Source organism: Phascolarctos cinereus, unplaced genomic scaffold (assembly GCF_003287225.1).
Source record: "Phascolarctos cinereus isolate Bilbo 61053 unplaced genomic scaffold, phaCin_HiC Scaffold_2;HRSCAF=192, whole genome shotgun sequence".
In the NCBI taxonomy this organism is placed as follows: domain Eukaryota; kingdom Metazoa; phylum Chordata; class Mammalia; order Diprotodontia; family Phascolarctidae; genus Phascolarctos; species Phascolarctos cinereus.
Genome location: NW_027555625.1, coordinates 147904768 through 147925343, shown reverse-complemented (window position 1 = coordinate 147925343; position 20576 = coordinate 147904768). Strand labels below are relative to the sequence as shown.

At 41.7% G+C, this 20576-nt stretch overlaps 1 protein-coding gene across 3 annotated transcripts in view; it reads right to left on the bottom strand.

Moving 5' to 3' along the window:
- The window catches only part of ACOXL (acyl-CoA oxidase like), a 539860-nt gene that overhangs the window by 510825 nt on the left and 8459 nt on the right, over positions 1-20576 (bottom strand). Inside the window, exon 1 of one of the 3 annotated variants that reach the window (XM_020987606.2) lies at positions 18004-18344. The exons of 1 other annotated variant lie outside the window; for it this stretch is intronic. In XM_020987606.2, coding sequence (XP_020843265.1) covers positions 18004-18134 — 131 coding nt within the window. In that variant the 5' untranslated portion in view covers positions 18135-18344. Of the gene's footprint in view, positions 1-18003; positions 18345-20576 lie in introns of those variants that run through there. One more of the 3 variants, XM_020987628.2, reaches the window with a different exon arrangement.

Below are 20576 nucleotides of genomic sequence, written 5' to 3'. Positions count from 1 at the left end.
AAGGAACCTCAGAGATCATCTAGCCCAACACCCAACCCCCATCACACAAATGAGAAAACAAGCCTAAAGACTTAAAATGACTTGCCCAAGGTCATACCAGGAATCAAACTGTCTCTGCAGATGGGCTAAACCAGGTTGAGGGTAATAGGTCTCAAACCTTTCTGTGAGTTAGGGGATGTCTACCCTAACCACATGAAGACTTTCCCTAATAGAATGGGCAGATGAGAACAATTTGTTCCAAAGGCAATAAAGGCAGCTGAAGTAGGTGTTGTGGAGTGCTTAGAGCTTGATCAGACATCAAAGACACCAAGGTCATCCACTGTATCCCAGGTCAACTCTAGTCTTCTTGACTTTTTTATCCCCTTTTTTAGGCAACTGGGGTTAAGTGACTTGCCCAGGGTCACACAGCTAGTAAGTGGCAAGTGTTTGGTCTAAGGTCAAATTTGAACTCCGGTCCTCTTGACTTCAGGGCCGATGCTCTATCCACTGCTCCACCCACCTGCCTCTCTTCTTGACTTTTGTCTTGCTCCTGGACTCTAATGACTCAGGAACAGAAAGTGAGGCTAATATGCAATTCTGCCTCATTTAAACTGAATTCACGGAAAGTCAAGACATCACCTGTGATATCATTGGTCCTCTTCAGAAAGGAAGGATGAACAAAAAAACCAGGGAATAAATGCTGAAGCCAGGATATGAACCCAAGTCCTCCGACTTCAAATCCAAAGCTCTATTCCATGAAGGAAAATGCAGAACTTTTTAAACAACCAAGAAACTTCCACTCACAATTAGCCTTCTAAATTTTGTTAATAAGCTGTCTTAGTATTCAGTTTTATAGAGAAGTACAGGGAGAATGCTGAAATGTTGACACACAATTCCAAAACTGAATATAGAACTCATGACTCAGTGGACAACACTCATAATTCTTTGTTTCTTTTCCTAAATCATTTGAAAAGCAGGATAAAGCAATATAGATGTCAGATGTTTATAGCTAGAAGTATGGATCATGAGTACTGAAACTCCAAAGCGATCTCCCAACAAAAAGTCTTTCAGTATGGTACTGTAAAAAGAACCCTAATTTTGGAGTAAGAAGACCTAGGTTCCTATCTTAAATCTACCACTTAATGAGCAAGTTATTCATCTTCTTTCATTTATAAAAAGAGGAAAACAGTTGTATTACCTGTCTCATGGAATTGTGAGAGTCAAATGAAATAGTTAATTAAAGGTGTTTCATGAACCGTAAGGAGGCAGTGAAATGTGGTTGAAGGAGCCAGAGCCATATTTAGGTGAGACAACCAGGGCTCTATAACCACCTGCCAAAATTTAAAAGGTGCAAATACCACCAAATAGCACCAAGGAGTGCTTCTTTTCCTCCCCTACCTCCAACTAGAGAGCATATGACTTCCTCTGAACCTGCCTTCCACTCTGGACAACAGCATCTTTCACCTAGGGCCTGCTTACTCTCCCCTATAACCTCACCCACCACCAGCCTCTGGTCTGTCCCATCCTCCTCCTTATTCCAAGCACAAAAATTCCTTGCTAGGACTTTGAAAAGAATGCCGGACTTCAAGACGAGAGGCCAGTCTTAACTACTAGTAATCTGACAAAGCCACTTAAGTTTTAAGTGTCTGTGAAATGGATAGTCAATTCTGCTATCATGTGACATGTTCCTATTGCTATCCATTTTTCAAAGGCCCCATCTATCACACCATCAAATTTCTATCTTTCTTACAAGCTTATCTCACATTTATTTTCTAATTTGTTTTAAGTGAATCGATAAGTTACTGTCTAATCTTAATTCCACGATCTGGGGACTGAAGGTAGCCTCTGTAATCTCCCATTTCTGGGAAACTTAATACAATAATTTGAGCACTTCCTGAGAAGTCTTGTTGCTGAGAGGGGAAATTTGTGGGAATAAGATATTTTGAGGAAAAACAAGGGATAGTTTCAAATGTTTTATAAAAAACCTGCAACTCAAGAATGGTGAAAAAGGTGGATTTTTTTTCTCATAGCAATGTGCTATTCAAAATATTAAGTACAATTAAAAATTTAGCCTAATGACAGAGTCAAAGAATTTTAAATTTAGAAGGAATCTAAAGCACCCTAATTCATACCCAAAAAGGAATCTCTTCTATCAGAAAAAGAAAAATGATCATACATCCTCTTCATGAAGACCTCCAAGGAAGAGAAATCAAGTACCTAACAAGGCAACCTATTTCACATGCGGAGAGATAGCTCTACTAGTTAGCAAACATTTCCTGATGTCAAGCTTAAATACGTCTCTTTGCAATGATCACCCATTACTCTTGTTTTTCCCTCTAGGGCCAAACACAAGACTAATCCCTCTTCCACTTAAAAGCTCTTGAAAACTTCAACACAGCTATTAATAAAATGTTCTCATTCTTTTTTCCAATATAAACATCACCAGTTCTTTCAATCTTCATGTAACAGAGAAGCAAGGCTCTTCACCATTCTACCTGACCTCAACTAGCCATTCTCTAGTTTATCAATGTCCTTAAACTTTGGCTCCAATAACTCTCCAAAGTGATCCAGAGGAGTTCTGCCCGGGACAAAGTACAGAGGCATTTTCACCTCCTCATTCCTAAAAGCTGCCCCTCTTTTAATGCAGCCAAAGATCCCATTAGCTTCTTTGGCTGTTAGAACACACTTGTGACTCTATTGGCCTATGGTCTACTAAAAGCCCCAGATCTTTTTTTCAGGTAAACTCCTGTCTAACCAGGCCTCCCCATCCTGTACTTGTAAATTTTTTTTAACCCAAGTGAGAAAGTTTACATCTTTCTCTTGAATTTTTTCTTATTAGACTCAGCCTAATGCTCTCAAGAGTGTGGAACCTGTCAAGATCTTTTGGAATACTGACCATCATTCAGAGGATTAGCCATCCCTTCTGACTTTGTGCCATCTGAAAATCTGATATGTCATATCTTTATCCTAGTCAATGATGACAATGCTGAATAGCACAGGTCCAAGTATAGATCCTGGGAGGTTGTCCACTGGAGATCTCCTGCCAAGCTGACACTGAACTACTAAATTCTTCATTCTTGAAGCCTACCATTCAACGAGTTCTACTGTGCCACCTAACTGCCCTGGTACGATTTATTTTTGATAAAATATGTGGGCTGCTTGTAATCATTGCTTCAAATTCTAGATGGTCTCTTAAATGATCTATTCTAGAATTTTCCCAGGCTTTTGAAGTCAAATTCCCAGTTTGCAAACTCTATTCCTATGTCACATACCACAGTTAAGTTCCAAATGGATATTTGAATTAAATATAAAATGTCACCTTTTAAAATATTGAAGGGAAATTGATCTCAGGAGGCATCTTTTGCAATTATGACTAGAGGGAGAAAGCTTAATCAAAAAAAGAAAAAGGAGATCACAAAGAATAAAAATGACAAATTGAATTATATGAAATTGGAAAGCTTCTGAACAAATAAAATGAGTGCAGTTAGGATAAGAAGAGAGACCACATGTTGGGCAATAAATTCCACAAAACTTTGCCTAAAATATCTTTTGTAAGAGTCTGATATCCAAAAATAAAGGGAATTAACTCAATTATTTAAGACCAAGAGCCATTTACCATAGATAAGTGGTTAAAGATATGAACAGGTAATTATCAAAAGAATTGCAAACTCTTAACTAACTATATGAAATATTGCTCCATATCATTCATAACAAGGGAAATGCAAATTAAAGCAATTCTTCATAATAAGAAAAAATAAAAACAAGATAAAGCAAATTGGTAAAGACAACAAAAAATAAGTCAATGTTGAAGGGGCTATAGGAAGGCAGGTACACTAATATACTGCTTAAGTTTCTGTGAATTGATCTAGTCATTCTGAAAGTAGCTTGAAATTATGCTAAGAAATGAACTAAAATATACATCTCCTTTGACCTAGAGATCCCACGGTTAGATATGAATATATATTGGGGGGGGCAAAGGTATAAAGGTCTCATATATACCAAAATGTTCATAGTAGCACTTTGTGGGAATATAGAACTAGAAACAAATCAGGTAACCACTAACTGAAGAATGGATTGTTTCTGATTCTTGCTTATGTCATTTGTTCCACTGTCATTCCCAGAATGTAAGCCATGGTCCAGATATTCAAATCCTATTGTTGGACATCATCTTCTTAGCCAGCTTTTATTTCCCAAACACATATTTCTCTTCTACATCCCTTGCCTTCAATGAGTAAGAGTGAGGAAAACACAATCTGTACCACCATGGTCTTCCATTTCTTAATCAAAATCCTGTAATTCTTGGCAAGACTTTTTAAGTTCCTTAGGTATTTGTATCCAAGACACCTGTCAAGTCTTGGGAAGTTCTGTTATGTCTCAGATCCATGTTTTGGGAAGACAACAGACTTCTCCATTGTTATCATGTTAATAAATAATTGCCTTGGTACCTCTGATCAGGGAATCACCAACCATTAGGACTCTTCTTTTCTCCCTCTGGCCCTTATTAGATAATTTCCCACCTAATAGCTTTTGTAGTTCTCCTCATCATTCCTCAGCAGACAAAAACAAAACAAAAAGCCGTTTCCTCCTCAAAGCAACCACTGCCCTTCTTTTTAGGAAAAGCATCAAATCACTTTTTTTCTTTAATTTTCTAGTGTACAGTTGTCCTTTGCCTTCCCTTCTTCTTCATCTGTATGACATTCCACTTTCCAACTTCCTGACAAGGGTCAAGTTTCTGCTCTGCCATTTTATTTTCCCCCCTCCACTAATGCCCTACTTCCATTTTTTTTTTAAAGAAACATTTCATTTCCCAAAAAAAATTGCATCGTGAAGGGATGTTTTTGAGTCCCTTTACCTTCTATTCTAGGAAGGAGCATGGCCTACAATTGAAACATAATTACTTGGCTAAGATAGAAATATAAAAATTGAACACTCAAAAGCAGGGAGGTGAAAATTCATCCCACTCTCCATCCTGACCAAGATTCTCAGCCTTAACCTTTTTTTAAATTTTCAAACTTCTTTCAAATGTTTACACAACTCCTAAGCACCTCTTTAAGATCTTTATCGCCCTTGAAAACTTGAGGGCTATACCATGCTTCCTTTCTTTTATCTCAACAACTTACTTGCCATATCCTACTTCCTTTCTCCTTTCTCAACCGCCTCTTATTTTGTTTCAACTGATTGAAATTGTTTCACTAACAACTTGTTTTAGGTAGTTAGCAACTATCTTCTCTGTTTCTTCAGATTTGGAGCTGGAAGAACAAGTTGAGATCTCAGCCCTGGTTTAAATGCCACCCCTGCCACTCAGTAGCTGTGAGAAATGAAGTCCTTCTTATGTGAAATCTCACCTTCACTTATAAAATAAGGAAATTGGACTAGATGGCCTCGTTTCTTCCTGCTCTAAATACAAGACCTTATGATTCTTCTTGAGCCCTTCCCTTCAGATCCTCACTCTTGATCCCTTTGTTTTGAGTTTTCATTCAACTCATTCTTAGCCCAAATTTCTTCTCTCTGAGATTCAACATCTGGCTATCTTCCCAGGTCTAGCCCCCCTCAAAATCACTTTATTTCTTTCTATCTTTCTTTCTTTCTTTTTTTTTTTTGGAGGCAATCAGGACTAACTGACTTGCCTAAGGTCACATGGCTAGTAAGTATCTGAGGCAGCATTTGAACTCAAGTCCTCCTGATTCCAGAGCTAATACTCTATCCACTACACTACCTAGCTACCCTCAAAACCACTTTCATAGATTGTTTCTCCTTGTTCAATTTAAACAAGTCCTAGTCTCCTCTGCCTTTCTCCTGTAATCCTCTCACTGAAACTGAAAATCAGATTTTGAGTTTAATGTTTTCTCTTTCTCTCATTTAGGTATTCTGAGCAAAAGCAATTCTCATGTTAAAAAAGGATCCAAGATTTCCCCATAGTTACCCAGTACCAAGGGTTTGTTTGTTATTTTTTTTCCACTTGGCTATTCTATAATCTGGAGTAGTAAATCCCAAGTACAGTTATCATATTCTCTTTATCAACTCAATATAGAGAATTTGTAGACATGATGAAGGAAGGGAAAAAATAATTTTATGGAAATCCAAGGCCTCAAACTAAGACCTTTCTAATCCTCACATAAAAGAATGGTTTTGTGCCTTTCTATCCCTAGTGCTTGGCACATAACAGATAATTAATAAATGTTAGTTGACTGAATGAAGCATAATATTATACCTCAGAGTCCTACTGGATACCATAAGCATACAGGTGGAAAAAAATAAGTTGGGAAAATTCTGGAAGCTCTATGCTTCCAGAGACAGGGAATTTCCAGGTATGGGAAAAAGTCATATGACATTAAGTTGAGCAGTACAGGGAGTAATAGGAAGACCCCAGAGTCAGGAAAAGTGCTTCTAAAAACAGAAAATATATGAAAAACTACAAGTAGACACTTCAAGTTCCATTTGGCACAGAGTCACAATGTCTTGATGTCATAAGGCTGACAACCTCCTCAGATGTTTAAATTCAATCTATCAGAGAACCGATTCCAAAAGAACACATTTCTTTTAAGTTTTAATGTAATTCAAGAGGAAGATGGTATTTTTCATACACAAATTTATTCAACCACCACATTTCTCTAGTAAGTTTGTAGAACATACTTGGATTTGTCCTCTTCTTGTTGGTTCCAACGAAGCATGCACGGTTATTCTTCATCTACTTCCAATCAATGCCCTGAAAGCTTGAGGATGTGTACCTCTCACCATGCATAACTGAGGGGTTTGTATTGTGTGATGACAAAGAGTCCCCTACCTGCCTGCTGAGCCAGAAGAGCTGACAAATCAGAGGCTTACAATTGACAGATGATGAAGAGAGATTCCCAATTATCTTCTGAGCTGCAACTCAATGAATACTTAACAAGGGGTGACCTGGCCCTCTACCTCTTTATCTTCCTTTTGGCTTTGAAAAGTGAAGACTGCTTTGAGAAGCCTTCTGAGAGTTAGATAGGATGACATCTAGCCCCACTATTTCACCTAGCCTCTATATGGCCATATACATATGGCCATATAGCTTGAGACTAGGTTTGGGCTTCCTCTTCCATGTTTACATCCCCGTATATGTTTGAGTACCCGGAGGTAGAAGTTTTCACATGGCCTTACGAGTTTCAAAAGATCTAGAGAACTGCAAGGAGGCAGCTCAACATATACCAAGTAGACAGTGATGCACATGAAAGGAAATATCCACATTAGAAACAGAGAGACACATCAAAGGTAGGTATAAACAGAAAGATAGTTACCTGAGGGAGGATATCATTTTAAAGAGTACAGCAACCACTTGCACCACAAAAGAATGCCAACTACAGAATCAAAGAAGGACTTCCAAGCCAGAAAGTGCCAGGGGCTGTGTTATTCCTTTGCCAGCTGTGTGCATCACTATCCTTGTACTCTAAGTTTAAGCCTTCCTCTGGATGCTATGTCTATTTTGTCCTAGGATGAGGGGTATTTTGGGGTGAGGAGGAAGGGAAAATGTTTTATCAATACTATTGTTATTATGATATTTGAGTAAATGCCTTTGACGAGAGCTATTTAACTCTACTGGCTGATTGTTAATGGGAGGCATTCTGATTAGGGCTCAGGGGTTACAGCATAAATATAGCCTCACATACTTACCCCTAGAACCTTTAGAGTACTAAGGTGTCCTTTAGGGAACCCAACAGCCAAGAGTAAATGACAGTAGGGTGAATAACCAGATGGAGTATTATGTTTCAGTTCAACATATTGCCAAATGTGAAGAAATATGTTTAGAGGTATATTTAGAAACAGGGTTCCTGTCCTCAAGGAACTTAGAATGGATTACTCTCTTTCCTTTAATACTTCTGTTCCCTAAAGTGAAGGATAGCCATGTTCTTAAAACAGAGGAAAATCTTCCTATTAAAAAAAAAAATCACCAGTCATTAGGCTTAGTGTAAAAACTGAAGGCAGTTTAGGAGCACTCACTCAGAAAGAGTCTCCTAAAGACCTATGTCCATTCTCTGCTGCTTGACTGCCCTAGAACCCTGGCAAGGGTGGAACACAGGATGAACAGCAGCGGCTGACATTTCTATAGTGCTTTATGACTCACAAAACGTTTTCCTTGCAACCTGAGCACAGTCCAGTTGGGGTTTGATCAGGGCGCATTCTTAGTTCGCCTAAGTTTCTTCTCTCCTAAATTCAACATCTGGCTGTCTTCCCAAATCTAGCCCCATCAAAATCTCTTTCTTTCTTTCTTTCTTGTTTGGAGGCAATCAGGACTAACTGATTTGCCTAGAGTCACACAGCTAGTAAGTATCTGATGTTGCCTTTGAACTTGGGTCCACCTGACTCCAGGCTGCTATTCTATAGGGCCCGAGCTCTATCCACTATACCACCTAGCTGCCCCCAAAATCGCTTTCATAGACTGTTTCTCTTTGTTCAGTTTGAGTCCTAATCTCCTCTCCTGTGCCTTTCTCCTGTAATCCTCTCTCACTGAAAAGGAAAGTCCCCGTACTCAAGGAGGTCCATGTATAAACAGGATAAATTAGAGAACATCACACAAGGAAGCATGAGCAATAACATAGGATCAAGAAAATCTTCTTTTAGACAGTGGGATTATAGTTGGAACTCTAAGGAAGCCAGGAGACAGAGATGAGGAGGTAGAGAATTCCAGGCCTAAGGGAGAGCATAGTCGGAGGCACATCTTATGCAACGGAGGAAGAAGGCGACTGACTGCTTGCTTGCCCAGTGAGATAGGTTGTAGAAATGGACAGAGCACTGGGCCTGGAGCCATGAAGCCTTGAGTTCAAATCCAGCCTCAGATACCTTCTAACTGTGCGACTGTAGGCAAGTCACTTAACCTTGTAATAACAGCATCTACCTCCAAGAGCTGTTGTGAGGATCAAATGGGACAATAATTGTAAAGCGTTTGGCGCATAGTAGGTGCTAAATGTGTGGCACACAGTAGGTGCTATATAAATATTCGTTATGCTCATTAGCTCTTGTCCCCATTTTATAGATGAAGAAGCTGAGATTCAGAAAGGTTAAGTCGTTCCCCTAAGGTCATACAGTAATAAGTGTCAGAGCCAGGATTTGAACCCGGTTTTCCTGATTTCAGGTTAATTCAACTCAACATGCCTCTATTAAGCACCTTCTGAGTACAGAGACACTGTAAGGGAATACAAAGACAAAAGACAAAAACAGTGCTGTACTGAGCTGCCTCTCACAAAGAACTTTTCTACCATCCACCCTCATTCTACAGATGAGGAAACTGAGGTTCAGAAGCCTGACTCTCTCTGTGGTTACACAGACAGTAAAAATCAAACTCGGCTTTCAAGTCAGGTCTTGACTTCAAGCCTTGGGCTTTTTCCTCTGCAGCAGCTGAGTAAGAAGGAAACAAACATTTATTAATCACCTATGTGCCAAGAACTGTGTTAAGTGCTTGACAACTATTATCTCATTTGAACCTTCTGAGTAACCCTGGAGGTAGGTGCTCTTTTGTGGGGGGCAAGGATATAGAACTAGAATAGCTCATGGTTAAGGAAATCAGCACCCGCATGTGGCCTGCAGGAAGCAGCCAAAATGTTCCATTTGGCTAACCAAGTTCAAGTGCAAACAGCAAGATTCCAACCAACAGGAGGATGGGAAGGCAAAGCATTCTTTAGTTTATAATATTCTTTCAACTATGGGAAATGGTCGAAAAGGCTGACAAAGCCCTTTAAATAAACTCATAGGATGTACATAGCACAAAGCAACCCTATAATTTTCTCAAGGTCTAAAACCAAGTAGTGATGCTCCAGAGCTACAGCATTTAAAAAGCCATTCGCACGGCTCGTTTCTTTCTGTGTAGATTAAAAATAAAACAAACAACCCTCCACCATTTTAGCTGGCATGACAAAGAAACTATTTTAAAAGCTCAGCTCTCTGGCTGTAGCCATAGGACATTTCACATTTCCATCCCATTAGAGAGAAGACTGAAAGATTTTAGCTTTTCTCTCTTGTTCAACCGAGATGGGAAAAGATAGCATAACCAGGGACCATCTAAAGTTTTCCCTAAGGACTACATGACCCAGGTTATAAGCTTTGGAGCAATAAAAAGAAAAAGCAAGAAGTCAGGAGAATCTCTGACTATCTTTTCTCTTCCTTCTTTTCTCCCCTTCTCCCCATATATGTAAGTATGCTCTAAGGAAAAGTTGCTGGGAACATAGATTGCTATAGGCACTGTGATTTAATGGAACGATTGTTGGATTTGGAGTTAGAGGACCTAGGTTCAACCTCTAGATCTGCCATTTAACCCCACTGGGCCTCAGTTTCCCTATCTGTAAAATGATGAAGTTGTACTTGATAAGCTCATAGGCCTTATTGATAGTTAGGTTGTGACCTGTGTGAGTATAAGACAATATTATCAGAAAAATGAAATCATGTCAATCAAATCCTTGACAAAGTGACACATACAATAGATTCAATTTTCAATTTGATTATAATATCAAATTTGAGATACTATTTGGTTTTATTAAACAGCTTACTGATTTTCTAATGCCAACTGCAATGAAAAAAAACAAAATTTCTTAAAGTCCCCAAACTAAGAAGCGTTTGATTTGACCCTGATAAAACAACTTATTTTGGGATAAGCAAAACAGGACAAGATACTACCTTCTCTGATGGATAAGTTGCTCAGAAACCTCAGAGAAATGAGGCATAAAAGTTAATAATGAACACTCAGCAGAGAAGTTCCGTGATTTTTTTTCCTGCCTATTTCCTTTGTCATTTACAAACCATTGCAGGTATGGAGTTGGGGACCTTGATTTCCTTAAGGTCAGGGACTTAAAGACAACAGATTATAAGGCATTCACAAAGATAAAAGCACCTTGGTTAAATAATCATTTGGCTGGTAACCTCCTTACCTTATTACCAAAGAAGACATCAGCTGACAAGTGTTTTGATAAAGGCTTGAGTAGGGTGATCCATTTTGCCCTTACAAAGCTATTTATTTTTTCACGTTGATTATATCAGTTCACTTCCATCCTAAATTATTTCATCTCTAGTACATAAGCCCCAGCTGACTGGACTTGCCCGAGCCTCAGCAGGAATCAGAGATGATGGGATAAAAGTTTGACCTTTTGGCAAGGAGTAGCTTTTTGACACTTTCTTTGCTGCCTCCCTCCCCTCTTTGCAGAGAGAAGAAAACAGCAAAAGCAAGGCTCCCTTTCAGTTTATATATGTATTTATAAAGGGAGAAAATAGTTTCCCTTAGCCCAGGAATGGGCAACCTGCAGCCTCCAGGCCGCAGGCGGCCCTCTGGGTCCTCAAGTCAATGCCCTTTGACTGCAAGGGCCACACTTGAAGACCTAGAGGGCCACATGTGGCCTGGAGGCTGCAGGTTCCCCACCCCTGCCTTAGCCTCTAGGAAAGGGATTCTTTGCCTTTTCTGTGTTGTGATTCCCTTTGGCATTCTGGTAAGTCCTATGGGCCCCTCCTCAGAATAATGATTTTAAAGGCATAAAATAAAAGACACAGGAGCACAAACGAAACCAGTTATACAGAAATAGTCATCAAAATATTCATTTTCATAAAACAAACTCATGGAAACCAGGTTAAGAACTCCTTTAGGATATCCTAACTCCACAAATTAAGAATAAAAGCTTATGTCATTACAAAAGAAATATTATGAGTGAAAACCACTCCCGCAGAACAACAGAAACCTCAGTAAGGATATAATTTTGCAGCCACTTTGAAATAATGACTAAAAGGGCATTTATTAAATGCTTACTATGTATGTGCAAAGCACTGGAAATATAAATAGAAAAGGAAGACAGTTCCTGCTCTCAAAGAGTCACATTCTGGTATTTAACACACACAGGAGGTTTCCTTTGTACAGCACATACTAATACATAGCTGATTCTTTATCTCCGTAAGAATTGCTTCCTTGGTGAAGAAGTATAGCTGCAGAAGCCAGTAGTCTGAAGAGCATTCTTATTCCCAGGGATCTTGGCCTTACCTGACAGACATTGATACTTGGTCAAGGGTTGATGGTAATAAGAATGGTGGCCCTCTTCTCTTGCTTCCTTGATAATGGCTTCTTCCACAGCTGAAGACCTGGAGGAGGGGTGGAGAACCTTCCTCGAAGTCATATGTGGCCCTCTAGGTCCTCAAGTGAGGCTCTTTGACTGAATCCAAATCATAGACAATTTCCCTTCACGGACGATTGGTCCGACTTGCTGGCAGTGATGGTGATAGCGGAGATGGCGCATTTATGGAGTACCTACTATATGTCAAATATTGTACCAAATGCTGGGGATACAAAGGAAGGTTAAAAAACAGTCCAAAAACCAAACAAACAAACCAGTCCTAATTCACAGTCCAGTGGGCCCATTGGCTCTACACAATTTTCCCATAAAGATGTGCACACTTCTTTTCCCATCACCATATCCCACTGTCCTCCTTGCAGCATCTATAGACACTTCCCCTGCAGCCCTGGTAAGCACCTGTGCTGCAAAGCCATCCTCCCTCCCTGCCCTAGGCAAAATTTTGTGGTCTCTATTCAAATAGTTATTAGATATTCACTGTGTACAAGGCTTTAAGGAAACATAATGTATATGGCAGAGAAAAGACCAGACTTGGAGTCACAGATTTAGAGATGCAAAGGATCTTTGCATCCCTCATTTTACAGATGAGAAAGTTGAGGTCAAGAGAGGTTAAGTGACTTGCTTAATGTCACACTGTTACTAAGTATTTGAGGCAAATTCGAACCCAAACCCCCTTCAAGTCAGGTCTTCCTGACTGAAAGTCCAATTGGGCTCAGCAGCTTACTCTGTGACCTCAGGAAAATGCTTTCTAACTTCAGCCCTTCGTTTCTTTTCTGTAAAATGAGGGGATTGGGCTGGGTGACCTAAGACCTGCCAGCTCTAAAGCCTATGTGGGTGACACAAAGATAAATAAGAGGGTAATTGTGTTGTATAACTATCAGTGTAACATATTACACAAAAATGCTGACTGTTCAGAGGAAGACGCCACTGAGATTAGGGCTGGCTTCACGGAGGCCAAATTACTACACTAGGACTCCATTTTATCTAGTGTTTAATAGAGAGGTGGACCAGGTCCTCAAGATCCCTTTCAAGACTAACATTACACAACTTCATAAGATGCCACCTTCCTTAGTGCCCAGTTACCTCCTGCCTTCTATAACAACCGATTCAGCAAAAAAAGAAGCTCAACTCAAGTATAAGCAACTGGTGCCTTAATGGGGATGACAAAGAACTAAAGTTCTAAGTCCCAACCTCTGAGCAACAGATTGCCTCAGAGTTACTGAAAATGGGTCCTTATCTAGTCGTGTACTGTCAGCAGATAGAGCTCTAGGCCTGAAGTCAGGAAGACTCATGTTCTTGAGTTCCACTCTGGCCGTGGACAATTTTGAGCTGTGTGACCCTGGGAAAGTCACTGAACCCTGTTTGCCTCAGTTTCCTCATCTGTAAAATGAGCTGGAGAAGGAAATGGCAAACCACTCCAGTATCTTAGCCAAGAAAACCCCAAATGGGGTCATGAAGAGTTGGACAGGACTAAAATGACTGAATAACAACACTATCTCAAAGGCTATTAATAATAATGCAACTCCTACCACATGGTTAGTCTGTGAAATGTTTTGACATTAAAAAACAGTCAGAAGGTCATCCAGGGAAAAGGAATCTGAAGATTATTTTCCTTTTGAAAGTTTGGAAACTTATGCCCAAGATAAAAGAACGGAGTTTCTTTTGTAGAATTCAAGGGATAGGGATAGAAAAGGGGATTGTACCCCTTTATGTGAAAATGCTCACCATTTTCTGTCCTTAACCATGTCTGCACAAACACAGCCTAGATTCTATAGATTTAGTTCCAGCTGGTCTTTGTCTTTAAAAAAATTGGAGAGGGGAAATATGTAATTAAAATAAGTAGGGGGGAAGGACAAGGATTTGTAATGGTGGTACCTATACAAAATATGACTAAAGTGATTGATTACATTTGACAGTAGCTGATGGAAAGAGGTGCCTAACACTTCTTTCACCTTGTACATAATTCTCATTTACCAAGTTTAGTGTCTTTAGGTTTTGCCCACTCAGAGTTTCCTCCTACAGATTTTTTTCCCTTTGCATTTAATGACCTGAGAAAAGCTGCCTCAAGATTCTGGCAGGTAAAAACAAGAAAGGCAAAACCAGAAAGGTGATTTTTTTAGTGCCCAGAACTTTTCCTTATGTAATCATCTATCACCAGGGCATGATTTTCAAACTTCAAAATTTCACTGAATGTAACGGAAACAAAAACCTCAGTTAACTGTTCCATGTATTAAGGAGATCTTCATCTCCTAATTCATCTAGAACTTTTCCATTCTGTTGAGAAATATGTATATATGAGAGTCAGCCTGACTTAATCAAGTGTTGGGTTTACCAAGACTTGAGTTCAAATTCTGCCTCTAAGAAGAGTTAATGGCCCAGCGAAAGCATATCACTTAACCTTTCTGTGCCTCTGGCAACTCCCTAGGACTTATTTACTAAGATCTGCCAGGGCTGAGACAGCCCCAGCACCTGGAGCTCACCAAGCTAACCAAATCACAGCCCCTTCCTGTATTTGCATATATGCATCATCCTATAATGTTGATGAGTAAAATGGAAAATCATTTCTTCCCAGCAGCAATAGGCTGTAACATTCTCAGGAAACCACTGATTTGGATTCTCATCTTATAGGAAGGAGGCTATATTGGCAAATTAAAATATCTAGAGATACGATCTATTTCTTTTGCTGTTTTCAAAATAGAAATTCTGATTGTTATTTGCTAACTGAAAGTGTGTTATGGGAGCCAGTCATTTGATCCAGCACACGGCCCAACACAGGCTGGCCCTCTGTAAGAACCTTCCATAGTCAGCCCTCACAGGGTAAGAGGAGTAAAGTGGAAAGAGCCCTGAATTTGGAATCACAGCACTTGGGTTCATGTTCCAGTACTGGCATTCACTAGCAGTATGATTTGGGGTAAGGCCCTTTATTCACCTCCTTGGACCTACATTTCTACATCTGTAAAAGTAAAGGGGTTATAAGTGCTGTATTTGGAATCAGAGGACCCAGGTTCAAATCCTGGGTCTGCCATTTACCATTCATTGACCTTGGGGATGTTAAACTCTTTGGGCCTCAGTTTCCTTATCTATAAAATGAGTGGGTTGAATTAGATAACCTCTAAGGTTCTCTTTAGCCCTAAATCTGTGACACTATGGATGGATGGTACTATTCAGCCTCAGGATTCTACTTTAGTTTAAGGTTTGCAGTCCTTAAGTGGGACAAAACTGGCAAGTGGGACAAAACTCCTTTGATGAAATTATTACAAGCTACAGGCAGGGCAATGAGTCAATCTCTATTGGAGAGGAGGGGGAGGGACTTGGACTAGTCCTGTCTTCTGCCAAGGGCTCCTGGGACCCTGTGTTCCTTTAGAGAGTAAACATGTGAGCTGAGCCATCAATGGGGCATGATTGCTGCTGTTGCTAGACACAGGGATGGTGGACCCTTATATCTGAGCAGTGCCAGGGTCTTGGGGAATCTCAATAATGTCTTTTATAATCTTTTTATTTCATGTAGTCAGTGTAAACTATAACATGACTGTGTTTCCTTGGGAGTCCTATGAAAGAGGGAAATTGATAAGAATCTTAATGGGAAATGAGAGGAGCAAATGCCTAAGTAGGGTTGGAGATTTTCCTGGAGTAAATCTCCACTTGGGTCAAAATTCACAAGCCAAAATTGTGACAATTTATTAAATATCATATGGAAATGATCCTTTTATATTTTAAAACCCTGCCCCAATTCTAGAAGAATCTGGGCCAAATGGGGAGGGAGTGGGGAGAAAGAAGAGGCATTGCCTGTATAACTACTTCCTAAATAATCAACAGACTGTTTAGGAATCCCTCCTTTACTGTGAAAAGTACCTACCACCCATCCTTCCAACCTCAGGTGAGGTAAACTCTCTACTCTCCCTGTTTTCTCACATGGGGTTCAAAACTCTCACCTCAGGTGTAGTTATTAAAAAAGAAGAAAGCATAGAGTCTGAATTGTTAAAGGCCAAGGAAGAGGCCGAAAGAATGGAGGAGAGAAATCAGGTTAAATATTATCATAGGAGGGGCAGCTAAATGGCACAATGGATAGAGCTCGGGCCTTGGAGTTAGTAGGACCCAAGTTCAAATCCGACCTCAGACACTTGACACTTACCAGCTGTGTGACCCTGGGCAAGTCACTTAACTCCTATTGCCTCACCCCCCCCCAAAAAATCACTACAGGGTTTGAGGAGGGAAAAAAGAGGATGGTGGAGAGGAGCTGTAGTGGAGGATGGAGGAATCTGGAATGGCTTGGCTTCATCCTACACTTCCCCTCCCACTTCCCCTAAGTACCCTTCACTGCTATTAGAGTGAATTCCTCTCTGGCTCAGCTTGGAGCAGAAGCATAGGGATAGGAGTAAAGAGGCTGAATCAAAGTGAATGGAAGTCTTCGGAGCACTGTGCTACTCCCACTCCACCAAAGCCAGAGCTCACCCCAAACACAGCCCACCACTCCACCACCAGCAGCACCCTTCCCCAAACCAAAATTCACTGCCTGCTGCCCCATTCTCAAAGCGATATCACTCTGTATAAAGGAGTTCATGACAATAGGTAATAACAGGTTAATGAGATCAGTCTTTCAGGTAGCTGTAATCAAGTGGAGCTTTCTTCAAATAAGGAATCAACAGAAGGGGGGATTCTAATTATCAATATTTGAAGAGAATGGGAACTTAGAAGACAATCTGGGTGCAGACACTTTTCCAGCCCTGCGCCAATCATATCAGGCCACATCAATTTTCCTTCTTTGCCTATTGCCTGCCCATAAGCTACTAGAGCCCTGTGAGCTTAACTCCACCACAGAAACGGAATGCGTTGTAGAGCCTCATCAATATTGCTTATTTGGCCTCAGTCTACCCTTTACTCAGCACATCCCATATGCAAGCTCAGTCCCTGGGGCAGGACCAGTGCCCTTCCCACTCGAGCCTATCATAAGGCTGTCGTCCCGAGTTCTTCGCCTACACCTCTCAGGTCCAACCTACTTTCATTCTTTGACCCTCTCCAACAATGACCGCGTTTTAAAATGCTTTCGTAAGTGAGCAATTGAGGACTTGGGCAATCAGTGGGAGGCTAAGTCCTCCTCTCAACTTAGCAGGTAAGTTACATTCATTATAGAGGGGAAAGGGAAAGGAGTTAAGGGAGAATCCCACCCGTCTAAAACCAGGAATAATGAAGCCGGCACATCCAGCCATCCAACCTTTACTGTCACAGGGACTTGGAGAGATGATCTAATCCTTTCCTCAGCATCCTATTCACCTCATCAAACCCATCTCACCCCCAAAAGAGCCTGGGCCATTGTTCAATATCTTCAGAGAAAGTTCCTCCCTCTGTAAAAAACAAAAATTCCTTCCCTGACACATAACCCAAATCCCCAACTTCCCTAGAGTGTGGCTGAACCTCGCTCCCGGCAGTAATCAAGCACACATTCCAGACGGAGAGCTGGTCTGGTTCCACCCCGAGCCAAGATCAGAAACACAGAAAAAGGAGGGCTTTGCGAATCCCCCTGGCTACTGTGAGCTTAGTAGACAAAACAAGGGAGGGGAGAAGAAAAGGCCCCAGAGCTTTCACACACTCCTTCCTCCGCCAATTTCCAACCTCCAGTTCGGGGAAAGTGGGAGTTCTAGCTGCTGTTCAGCTGGGAAAGAGGGGGCCACAGATACCTGCTGGCAGTTCAACAGCAGGTACTGCGGCTGCTGGGAGGCAGCTGTCCCTGAGGCTGGGGAAGGCTGACGGGGGGCAACAGCTGCTGCCATTGAGAGGAACTGGGGAGCAGCTTTGGCTCCGGTGGGGAGGAGCAAGGCTGCAGCGCTCCCAAAGCAGGGCACGGAACAACGAGGCGAGAAACGAGACAGCCCAGCTTGGGGTGGGCTGCTCGGGGGGAGAGAGGGGAGTGAGCATCAGGCGTAGCCTCATGGGCGTGCACGGGTAGGGAGAGAGGTACCTCTGCCAGAAGAGGGGACAACCGGCCAAGAGCCTGCGCAGCTCGTTCTTCAGCCTCCAGAAATCCCCATCCAGGTATCTGTGCAAGGAGGAGTCGCCCAGTCCTAAGTCCCGGGCGGGCTCTGGCTCCATTGTGCTGCTTCCCCTTGGGCGGCTCGGAAGCTGTGGCAGCGCCCGCAATCGCGGCTCGGGGCGCCTCCACTCCCGGGCTCGCTCGGCCCCTCCTCTCCACCTGCTGACAGCTTCGCGGCTGCAGCCGCCCGAGCCCCACGGCCTCAAGCTGCTCCAGATGCGCCAGCTGCAGCGGGGGCGGCGGCCGCGGCGGGGACTAGGACATCGCCGTATTGCCACCTCTCCCTGGCCCACTCCACGTCACGTGGGTGATAGGCACATTTCCCTCCTCCCTCATTTCTTGGCAGTAAGCTCTCCCATTTCCCCTTGTTCTTCACCTCTCCCGACCCCTTCTTTCACATCAACCTCTCTCCTCTTCCTACCTGTTCTTGCCCCTTTTTCTTTCCCTAGTAGCCTCTTCTCCATTCTTTTCTACTTCTTACTTCGCCCCAACTCTCAGGCTCCCTGCTCCCTCCGCCTATTCATAATCCCCTCCAGGTGAGGGTCTTGGGGAAGGTGCTGACCAAAACAGGTACTCAGTCACCTGGAGAAGCTGGGTACTGAGATATGAATGAAGTCTCTCCTTTACCTTGTGGTTGTGACTCAGGACTGAATGAGATATACATAAAGCTCTTTGGGAACTATACAATATGTGTCAGAGATGATGATCATGATATGGTTGCCAACTACCCTTCCCAGACCATCCTTTCTGTTTTCAGACAAGGAAGAGTTTATGCTGTTCCCTATAAGGAAAAGGATGTGTCCCACTCTCAACAGAACCTCAAGTAAGCTTTGCCTCCCTCCACTGAAATTTCTATTTCATTTGTCCACAATTTTCAATGCAACCTGAGACCACAGAAGAAAAAGGGTGGCAGGTAGCAGGGCTGAGAGTGAAGTCCTTCTTAAAAAAGCTTTGATAGCCCCAGGCTGAGCTTGAGCACCCACAGTTTAGAGTTTTAGGGAAGGAAGCCGAGATAGAAGAGAAAAGGGAAGATTGAACCATTGTGGCTAACAAAGTCTTTTTTGCTGTTTTGGGGGTGTTTGTTTTTTAACTATGCAGGACTCAGAAAATTCAGTTGGTATGAAGGGTGGGAGGTTCATTTTGTTTGTGATAAGTTCCTATTAAAGCAGAGGAAAGATAAACCAAGGCAAGCAAGTGTAGCCCTTCTTTTCTTTACCTTTCTTCCTTCCTGCAGACTTGACCAGTACCCAAACTCTGCCCTGCCTCCAAGGCAGGCCTAAAACTGATCTACTTATCTGATCATGAGGAGAGCAGGGCTGCCTACTTCTTTCTCCCTCATACAACTCACTGACTCTAACTCAGACTGAGCCTTCTCCTAAAGAACTAGCTGGTATCCCTGAAAGCTGCTCCAGCAGAACTTAGTGCTACCTTAATCAGGCATTCCTAGTTGGTGGAGAGGAGAATTTAAAGAAATTTAGAAAGGGATCAAGGCTGTGCCAAGCTAGGAAAGGTCCAAGACTTAGATTACAGTTAATAACTCAAAATGGATTTATTAGATTCTTCTTTACCCAATAAGGAAAGTCAGGTAGGTCTAGGATGTTAGTATCCTGACTCCAAGTCTGATGCTATCATCATAGAACTTTCCTTTTTTTCTAGATTTAAAAGTAAATTTAAATTCCTTTTTCTTTCTGGTTCAGATTTTGTTCCCTTAACTTGCATATGATGTATACACACTGTTCATCTTCAAGGTGGTATCCCAGATTGTGTGGGGGTGTGTTTGAAAAGACCAGCACTGTTTTCATGTTCAACATAATAAAAATTCTCTTATTTGGAACAGACTTGCAGAGGCTGGCCTGCTCTGCCCTTCTGTTTCTTAGACTCATCGTTTCCTCAACGTTTGTTGAAAACAGTTTGACTGTGGCTGCTGCTCACAGGCTGATCTGTCTGCCACTCCTGTTAACTAGCAGTTCCTGGCTACGAAGTGTTTCATCTAATTTAAAGAGTTAAATCAATTCCCTCACTTCTAATCCTATACCCCACCTCCTGAGTCCCCTGCCAGTCTTCCATCCAGATCTCACTGCAGGAGTTTACTTCCTCCTCACCTTTGTCTTTTCAAATCCTTCAGGCCTCAGCTCAGGTGTATCTTCTAGAAGAATCCTTTCCTGATGCCCTAAATTCATAGCACTCTCTCTTTCCTTCTCAAATGATCATATTTTTATCATCTGTTTATATGTTGCATCCTCTACCTCCAGGAGAATGTAGGCTCCTTGAAGGCACTGAGCTAATCACTGGGGATCCAAAGAAAGGCAAAAAACAGTCCTTGCCCCCAAGAAGCTCACAGTCTTAAGTGGAGACAATATGAAACAAATATGTCCAAACAAATTACATAAGAGAGATTGGGAAAGGTATCCTGTAGAAGGTGAGATTTTATATGTTTATTAGGAATGTACATATAGAGCTTATATCAGATTTCACACCATCATGGGGAGGGAGGAGGAGAG